Source organism: Macadamia integrifolia, chromosome 10 (genome assembly GCF_013358625.1).
Source record: "Macadamia integrifolia cultivar HAES 741 chromosome 10, SCU_Mint_v3, whole genome shotgun sequence".
Taxonomy (NCBI): Eukaryota; Viridiplantae; Streptophyta; class Magnoliopsida; order Proteales; family Proteaceae; genus Macadamia; species Macadamia integrifolia.
The window spans coordinates 14,673,341-14,683,838 of record NC_056566.1 but is presented as its reverse complement, the minus strand read 5'-3'; the positions used below and the strand labels follow the sequence as shown (position 1 = coordinate 14,683,838).

General features: G+C 38.9%; 1 protein-coding gene across 1 annotated transcript in view; it reads left to right on the top strand.

The window, feature by feature from the left end:
- LOC122092019 overlaps window positions 1-8,402 on the top strand; it is a gene marked incomplete at its 3' end in the record, with an annotated part of 17,722 nt that extends 9,320 nt beyond the window's left edge. The window contains 1 exon segment of the mRNA XM_042662305.1: window positions 8,356-8,402. Within this exon segment, the coding sequence (XP_042518239.1) occupies window positions 8,356-8,402 (47 nt within the window).
- Window positions 8,403-10,498: the final 2,096 nt, after the last annotated feature.

Sequence of the window (10,498 nt, the reverse complement as noted above, 5' to 3'; positions counted from 1 at the left end):
TGTACAATCAAACCTATTTCTCGATTCAATAGAAGCCCAAAGAAGTGAATATGGTACCCAAATAATGAGTGATATGTAAAAGCAGGTCCGAGTACGCCTATTTCTAATCCTATATGGAGGCCAATAGAAGGCTGTGAAGGAGCGTATTCAGCGCACATCAAGGGGGCAATGCGGACTTCTCGCACCCTGCACAGTCTTGGCATTTCCTGCTCCAGACTGGCAGGGTTCTTTTTCCCCTCTCTATATATGTATATCTTAGACAGTTCCATTCAAGAATGCAGTAGAATGCTATTCTTCCAATTTTCTAAGCTTGATAGCGCTTGCAGCTTGTGTCTGTGTCTGTGTGTTCATGTAGGTGCTGAACTTTTCCTTGTTTCAACTGCTTGCAGATGCTTCTATTATTATTGTTGCTGTAATATGTATATTTTTTTTTCTTCTGTTTTCAGTGTCAGTATTCCTCTTCAAACCCCCCAAATTTTAGTTCAATCAGAAGGTGCTTCCCTTTGTCATTATTATTACAACCACCAGAAAAAAGTTGATGCAGATCAATCTGTTGGTGATGGGATCTAAGATTCTGTTTCAAGGGCTGGTAATCTACCAAACAGATCTGATGGTTAAGATTCTGTTTTGATCTCAAATCTATACTCAGAATTTTTGGAAGGCGGTGACATATTGATATAGATACGCACCCATGGAGCGATCCATACCCATCTGGGTATCCAGCGAGAGATGAACAAGATCTAAATTGGTTTTGGGTCTAGTAGGATTTTAGAAATCTACTTTATTTAAGAAGATTGTCTTTGATTTTATTTTATTCACTTTATTTTAGTAAAGTTAGGCACACGTAGGATTTAAAGAATCGGTTTGCAATCTGTTTCCTTGTTTAGGGTAGTTTCTTATTTCAGTTGAGTTTCTATTTTGTGTCTTTTATTTTCCTTTAAATTGGTTGTAACCAATAGACAAGTGAGATTGAATAATGAAGTTATGAGTTGATATTGTGAAGCCTGCGGGCGTGTGTGAGCAGTTCTCCTCCCCCCCTTTTCTTGGTGCGATTTCTCCCCTCCCCTACAACTCTGAGTTCCGCTCAGGGATTCTTCCCTACCCCTACCGGCCCTCCATCAAGTGGTATTAGAGCCGAAGGATCCCATTCCTTCCCCCATCTCCTTTCTTCCCTTCCCATTATCTGTTTTGGTTCTACCGAGACTGAGAACAACCCAAAAAATAAAAAAAAAATCTCATTCTCTTTCTCGCCCTATACCTCTTTTTCCTTTAGTGCCCCTAACCCTGCTGAAGCAATCATATCCTTTTTCCCTTCCCATCTTAACCCCTTCCCAACCCTGGGCCAAAAAAAAAAAACAAAAGTCGTCTCTGTGTTGAACAAAGGAGTCGACCCAACCCAAAGGTGAAGCAGAGGCGCGAGAGTGAGAACCCAGCCAAGCCAAAAAAAAAAAAAAAAAAAAGAGACAAAAAGAAGAAAAAGGAAAAAAGTCATTTTGTCGCAGAGACTCCCCTGTCTCAGACCACTCTTTCCTCCCCACTGCATCAACCCCACTGGTCTCTCCCTTCCACCATCAGCCAAAAAAAAAAAGTGCAGCAGCGCAGAAGAAGAAGAAGCAGCGCAGAAGGCATGCAGAAAAAAAAAAAAAAAAAGTTCAGACGAAGAGGGGAAGCAGTGAGGACAAGCAGAATCAGAGGAAGAAGATAAAAAAAAAGAGATGAAGAGAAGAGAAAGAAAGAATAGAAGAAGAAGAAGAAGAAGAGAAGAAAGAACCGAAATCATAAGAAGAAATAGAAGTAGAGAGAGAAGACGAAGGAACAGAGAGAGAGGAAAGAGGCATACCTGGTTGTCATCGCAGACGACTCCTAGTCAAAGTCGTCGAAGTAGTCGCCGCTTCCTCTGCTGGTTGAATCTCAGCCCAAAGTGGAGAAGCTCTCCCTTGGTCGATAAGTCCCCCTCTCAATCCACGTTTCTTTTATTTTTCCACATACTCCTTTATTTTTCTCTGAATTTTCAATATTGCCCTTTTAATTCTCCATTGTCCCTTTTTGTTCTATTTTTTTGTCACTTCCAAGCATACCCCAGCACCCACACGTGACATCCCTTAGTAACTTAAATTGAATTTCAGTATTTACAGTTCTGCCATACCTATAAAAAAAAAAAATAAAAAAATTCTGCCATTGCTCCTCAAACCTCCTTATTTACCATTCTGCCACTCACTCCTTGCTTTGAGTATCCATCCATATGTGATTCCAACAACTTAGGCAATGGATCTAGACCTTTTATTGGATATCCATTAACAAATGCAATTGATAATAGAGAAGCTCGATGAGGTTCAACGACATTGCACGGACATCAAAACTCAAGTACACTTTACCTTCAACTATGTGATCTCAGCCGTTGAACAACAGGTAGACGAACCGGAAGATGAATTACTAGCGGTAGAAGATGAGATGGCCCCATTGGAAGTTGAAGATCCACTTGTGAAAAATTTTAAATCGGTCGATCTCTTAAGTGAACCGATCGATTTTATTTTCCCGAGTCACTACTTCATCAATGAACTTCGCGTCGTGGATTTCATATCATTCGCTCTTGGTTTCAATGGTGACTTCATACAGGCAAGGATGAATGCTGATCGATTGGTGTTGATTCTCCCGTTCTACAAAACTCGTGGACGAGTTTTTCTCAACATTGGGGGAATTGATGTAGATACGCACCCATGGAGCGATCCATACCCAACTGGGTATCCAGCGAAAGATGAACCGGATTCATATTGGTTTTGGGTCTAGCAGGATTTTAGAAATTTACTTTATTTAAGAAGATTGCCTTTGGTTTTATTTTATTCACTTTATTTTAGCAAAGTTAGGCACACGTAGGATTTAGAGAATCGGTTTGCAATTTGTTTCTTTGTTTAGGGTAGTTTCTTATTTCAGTTGAGTTTCTATTTTGTGTTTTTTATTTTCCTTTAAATTGGTTGTAACCAATAGACAAGTGAGATTGAAGAATGAAGTTATGAGTTGATATTATGAAGCCTGCTTGCGTGTGTGAGTGGTTCACCTTCCCCCTCCCCTCCCCTCCCCTTCCCTTCCCGCCCTTTTTCTTGGTGTGATTTCTCCCCTCTCTTGCAACTCTGAGTTTCCCTTAGGGATTCTTCCCTACCCCTACCGGCACTCCATCACAAATTTTAATATTTCAACTTCCAGATTTAAGTTAAGAAATATCCAACCAAAATTTGAGGGGTCAATGGGGTGGATTAATGAGCTTTGACAGAGAAAAGGGTAATTGACGGGAGTGGTGGAAGAAGATACAGTAGGGATGTTGAAACGATATCAGAAACAGATAACCAGTATACAACAAGAGAGAAGAAAAGAAGAAGAGAAAATGACCTAGAGAGAGAGAGGCTTAAAGTCTATAAACATGAACCAGATTCATGTTTGGACAGAACACTCCCACCGTGAGCCCTATGTTAGATTTATATCCATAGAAAACAGTACATGTGATGTAAGGCTAGATAAATCCCATAGGACCTAACCCCAGGCAGGATCTGAAAATCTGGGCTGAAATAGGAGAAAATTGAGAACTCACAAACCGTGGCTCAGAAGAGCCTGAAATTTGGGGTGAAGGTGGCCAATAATATCCCCAAATTATCCTCCAAATTTGGATTGAACCTATCAAGTTGGTACAAAACCAATCACGAACACAGACACCACAGACAGGAGAAAATAGGGTTTGGAACCAGATTTGGGAGAAAACTTGTGGCTGGCTTATGTCAGCCCAGATGGGGCTGAATCCTTGGTTGAAGGAGCCTCCTAGGATGCTCTTCAAACCCACCAAAGGCCCTTGCAGGATGACTGCTGGATTGGGAGATCTGGCCAAGGTCGATCAGGTCACAAAACCCTGACAATCTTGGATCGATTCTGTACTTTTTGGCTGCTCTTCAATTTTCAATGTAGGAAGGTCTTCAAGGCTTGAAGTAGGCTTGATTTGATCACTTAATCACTCAATAAGTAAAGCTAAAACAGAAAATAAAGAAAGGGAAGAAGGTGAGAAGAGATTGTAGGAGGCGGGGGGAGGGGTAGGGGAATAGCTATCTCAGCCTGGATGTCTCACCCTCAACTCTCTCAATTGTTGAACAAACCTATCTCAGGTCTAGGAGTAAGCATTGCTCACAAATAAATTTCATTAATTCATGTCCTTTATATAGGCTCCAAATTTGATTATAAATAAGAAACTACTAAATTAGGAAGATTCTGTAAAATAGAAACTAAGACTTACGAGAGTAAACCAAGCTACTTGCTAACCAAGGCCCCCTTTGGTATCATTTTTCTTTTTTATTTTTGTTCACAAAAATGGTTTAAGAAAACATATAAATAGAAACCAATATTAGTCTAATATCTGCTAACAAAGAAAACTAACTTGCTTCTTAAGAAAACTAAAAAGGAAACAAATCCTAGGAACTGATCTTGCTGAAATTGATATGCAGATCCTGAGCTTCTCTGGTTTGATTCCTTCCAAATCTGATGGGACAGTTGGCATGCCTTCTAGAAGGACCATATGGGGCACCAGCACTGTTCACATGAACTGTTCACTCTCTTTTTCCTCATGCTTTGATCTACATCAACAAGGACAACAGTATTCCCTTGACATAACCGCTATTACATATAAGGACTAAAAAACACACTGTAAATGCAACAATACCCCTGGTATTATACAAATTAAATAAATATAAATTGGACACTCCTTATCAAGATGAAGCATATAACATCACCCATGATAGCTTGGAACAACCTTCCTGAAAAGTGGGATGAAACAGAAGCTTAGTGAACATATCACCTAATTGATTCTTAGAATAAAAAAATGGAGTAGCAATTGACTTCCTCGTCACTGCATCCCTCACAAAGTGACAATTGACCTCTTGAATTTCTGGCAATGTTGATGGACAATATTTATAGGTTTGGTAATCAAGCTGTTGTATGAGTAATCAACACTAGACCCTAGGGTTTCAGTAGAAAACAGTACATGGGCAAGTATGCCCTTGATATAACCACTATTACATTAAGGACTAAACCACACACTATATACCCAAATATTACCCTGTGGTTATACTAAATAGAAAAACATAAAAACATAAAAAATGTGAGATCCTAAATTAAGGACATAAGATTAACCTGCGATGGAAGGAAGGATGAAGGAAGAAAGGAAATTAAATTGGTTGTGCAGTCTCAATAGAGGCAGAGAAGAAATAGGAGGAAATGAAGGGGAAAACTGATAGCCGTTGGAGGGAGGGGGAGAGAGACCTAGTTGCAAATAAAAAAAAAATTAATACATTAACCATTATCATGGACTCTTGTACAGCTTATCAAATTTTTTTATAAGGAATCTAGACCTAGTTGCCTAACATTACTAACAATAGGAATCTAGGACAGCTAAAATAGGATTACTCTAGCCATGAGACCTACTAATAAAACATTAATTTTCATTCACCCTTAAGACCCCCACTTTTGGGCTTTATATTGCTGTCCATTGCTATAAGGACCAACAACTAAGGCCCAACCCAAATCATTACTAAAACCAGACCCAGTTTAAAGTCCTTTAAAATGGCCTCAGATGTTTCCTTTTATTTCAATACCACCATTTGAGCCATATTGAAGGTGTAATTTATTTCAGCTATTAAACCAAACTTGCCAAAGTTGACCTGTCAACCATTTTCTTAAGCTTTATGTTGTCATGTGGGATAATGCTTTAGGGCTGGAACATAGTAGATTGATAGATGTTGGCATGGACAATGTGACAAAGCCAGAACCTGGAACCAGTGCCTGTAGGTGGAAGAGAGAGGAGAAAAGAGAAGACGATGGAGGAAGAAGAGGCTGAACCACAATAGATTCAATTTGTCTATCGTGGTCCTCTTAAGCTTTACTTATATCATTTGCGCTATTAGAAATTAGATTCTAGTATGAAAGGAAATCCAGGAAATCCTACTCATGGTACAAGTCTAAATCTAGTTACCAATTACAGAAAACAACTAATAACCTAAAAGAGGACACAATATACCATGACAGGGACACTCTCACACTCCCCCTATTGTGGTCAGCTACCCATTCAGCTACACATACTAAGTTTTACCCCCATGGTGCATAAACTATTGTATCCCCACAATACAATCTTTGTCACTCCCCCTCAAGCAGGAGTGTAGCAAGAGGCTCTAGCTTGGAACAACATGAATAGATGTTAAGTGTAGCAAGAGGCTCTAGCTTGGAACAACATGAATAGATGTTAAAGGCAGCACCAGTCTTGAATAACAGTTGTAGATGCCAGTGAGCACGGAGAGAACATCATTCAAGTAGCAATATCGACTCAAGCATACCTATCATTAGCAACATTGGTAGATAATAATCATCATGCTGAATAAGCCCAACATAACCATCAGGAGCTAACAAAATATACTGTGGAGAACACCAATCCACAATCCACAATCCAAAATATCGGATCAGAAACAACAACATCACAAGTCGTTCTCAAAGAAGGCAGGTAGTAATCTTCCAAAGAAGACAGATAAAAGTGCAAATATCGATGTACTTATGAGTCCCAAATAGAGGTCACAGATAAAATTGTAGCATTGGTTGCTGCGAACCAGTGGAAGGTGCAGTATAGTTTACTATGCACCACTGAGAAAAATGCAGTATTGGTTACTGTGAACCAAATAACAACATTAGGTTGCTGGAGACCAAATAACTCAGCATCAGGTTGCTGAGAACCACTAAGAATAAGGTTGCTGTAAACCAGACAACATAAGGCTGCTGTGGACCACTCAACATAAGGTTGTTGTAGACGAGATAAATTGCATTGTTGTTGAATACCATCTTCATAGATAAAATTGTTTCTAAGGACATGAGCATATGACACATTTAATAAATAATAATAATCTTTAGCTGATGACTTGGGCTGAGCAGATAATAATCTCCAATCATCCCATCACGTGTAGCGTTGCACGTGGACAATAAAGCATATGATGCAATAAAAAAATATTCCATCACATATAATAACAATAATTAACATCACAAAGGATGAGGATCACAAAATTCTCATAATCAAGAGCAGCCCCAAATAATCTCCAACGAAATAATCTTCAATCACCCCCTCTCAGTAGCAAATAAAATGCTAGATAAGTCAAATTAAAAAAAAAATATAAGCAAATAATCTCCAAGAATAGCAACAACCATCACTCCATGCAAGTACCCGTTTTAATAAATTGGAACCTTAAGTTGATGTATATAGGGCTCACCAAAGCAATAAAATTGCAAATGTACAAGGCTAGTGGAAATTCTGCAAATAACTTATGCGACCCCGGGTTCAAAAACCCTTTGTGGGCTTGCTTTAGGCCCACCCAATTGCCTGACTAGGTCAATGGATATTGGCAGTGGCAACCCCGTACTTAAAATCAAATGACATAACCCAATTAAGTGAATAATGGCATTTTGGTAAATGACCAGAAATGGTAAGGGGACACTTAGTAGGATAAAAAGACAATAGGACACAAGAAAGATTTGCAATTGGAGTTGGTCAGGAAGTAAAGTACAGAAATAAGGGAATAAGAACGAAAGGATAGTGGCATATTAGGAAATTTGTGAATTAAAGGAGAAATAAGGAAGTCGTCCCCAACCTCCAGACGATACAACCAGCCAGTGGCGACTTTAGGATGGTGTAGTGCAGGGATTGGGTTCCAAATCTGGTTCATGGTTGGCCATCTTATGGGTTTAGTTAAGCCCACCAAGTGCTCGCCAAATTGATCATTAAATTCTTCCCAAGATAGACCATCATCCAACTTGTTTGAAGATAGCTTTCAACCAGCTTTATCGTTGAAGATGTCCTAAAGATTCCAAGCCAGCTCAATTGGAAGTTATTTCCAGATTTAGAGGACTTGCCGACCTAGCATATTTTGTGGAAGATCATCTTCAGATTTGAATAGTATCTGACAGGTTGTTCCCAGATTTGAAGAAGATATCATCCAGCATGTGGAATAAATTAGTAATTTGAATTTTACCTTCTACAATATGAGTTCATACAAGAAACATGGATGTTGCAAGTATTTTTTTTTTTATTCAATTAATGATATGTTGAGCCTTTTTAACCTCTCCTCTCGAAATGTTGATTGTGCTACTGCCAAGCTGTCAGAGTATCTTTCTATTATGGAAGGCTTCTTTCTCATTTAATTCAATTTGCCACTTTTGAAAAGGGTAGAAATATCTTCTGTTTTCTTTTGTTATTTTGCATCTTATTCCGTAACGTTTGGCAGAATGAAGAAACTTCATTCAGATTTTATTGATGCTTTATTATTTTTGTTTTGTTTGTGTAAACAGAACAAACACGAGCATATCAGTTGTCAACTTTGATTTCAGCTGAACAGGTGTGTCACCTTCTGCTAGTGTTATGCTTTCAAATTGATTAATTTATGTTAGCACATTTGTTAACATACTCGACTAGGCATATCATTAGAAACTTAGGTTGAGTTTTCTACATTGAAATTGTTATAATAATGGGGTTTTTCTTTTCTAAGTAGCATGCATTGAATGAATATCTTGTTGTTGAACAGAGATGGTCACTAAGAGGGGAAGTGGTGAGTCAGAGAACTCCAAAAACTTGTTCCCTCAGACCTCACTGTCTCAGGTGATGAGTTCTCCGGTGCTTAGTCACACAGTCACATTGTCTGGCAACCCTCAATCAAGCACACAAACACATCTGCCAAGAACTGATTTGTTGGTACTGGCCTTTTTACCAATCACACACACATAGAATTGTGTGACACCTTGACCCTTAGCCATAGGCACACACATAGAATTGTGTGACACCTTGACCCTTAACCATAGGCACACACATAGAATTGTGTGACACCTTGACCCTTAACCATAGGCACACACAATCTTGTGGCAAGGTCTACCTGATGTGCACACCCATCCTGTAGAAAAGTCAGTCCATATATCTACACCCACAAGCAACCACCCACAAGACAAGAATATACGTGGTTCGACAGTGTTATATCCACAAAGCAATGCCCTCACTGGGCTCAGCTTATGCTTAACACTGTTTGGCAGCAACCACTGCAAGGAACTGCAACCCCTGCTTTTACTAATGTAAGGTTGGTTACACCCAGTTACAAGTCAAACTCCAACCAAACAATAGCCTAGTCAGCTTTGTGAAAGAACAAGCCAATAAGGCTGTCGGCTAGGTAGTATGGCTTAACTTGAGAGTAAAAAAGGCTATCACTTGTATCCCAACAAATAACACCGAATGGAACCCAAATACAACCCTTGGAATTATAATCAGATCTAACAATGAAACGAATCTGAAAACAGTACCTGAAATTAGGTCAAATAAGATAAAACTTATAACTTGCAAAACCTGGCCCAGAACGAGCTGAAATTAGGATCGAAGGTATGGTTTGGTTGCCTTAATAAACCCTCAAATTAGCGACTGATTGGATGGCCGGTAGTGGATATATGCAGGTTCTTGATTAAAGTCATGATGTAGGAAACTTTTAGTTTTTCAAGAACTTGAAGTTGAAGTCTCAGATGACCTTCAAATTGGGATCGGAGGACCCTGATAATAACCCAAAGAGGCTTCGAAAAGATGGACAGAAATAGATCAAGGACTAGAGAGTTAGGCCCACTCGAGATATGTCCAGAAAAGTCACTGTAATAGCTATTGCAGTTGTGTACTATTCATCAACAATCGAGCCAGATGATTTGTCTTCACAAATTGGACTATTTTTACTCAGGAAATTGCAGAAAAATAAAAAATGGAAAAGAGAATCGATGGAAGGATAAGAAGGGGGAAGAATAAGATCGGTAGGATCCGGCCTCTCACCCTCTCCCTTTGGCCTTTCACTCTTTCAAAGTTGTAGGCATCTCACCCACTCAATCCACTCTCTCATCCATGAAGACAAACTTCAATTTCATTGACTCAAAACTCTGTCCCAAAGAGCTGGGATCGATTCACTTAAACAGGCTTCTAAGCCTTTACAAATAGGAAACAGTGAAAATAGGAAACTGACATGAAAAGGGAAACTACTCCTATCCAACTTTCCTAATTGAAGACTACTTGCTTGCTAAGAAAATAAAACAAAGAAAAGGAAACTATGATTTGGTTGGGACTTGGGATACATCAGACTAAGAACTTGGGAGTTACATACTTACATGTCTATTTGAACTCTACTTTGTTCTACTTTTATGTCACTATGTCGTAAGTTATGAGTTCATTAATCAATATTATGTTCGATCATAGCATGGATACATTATTTACTTGTTTTACTACCATACTCTGTCTTGTATTGTAAAACAATGTGTAGAATAGGCAATAATACATAACATATACAAAACAGTTCGATGGTTGTTGCCAATCAAGGGTGCAACTCTAAAACACCACTACATGCCTTTTTTTTTTTGCAAAGTCAAGTTCTAAATATGTTTATTTACCTTAAAACGAGCTTCCCACCAAGTTTAAAAC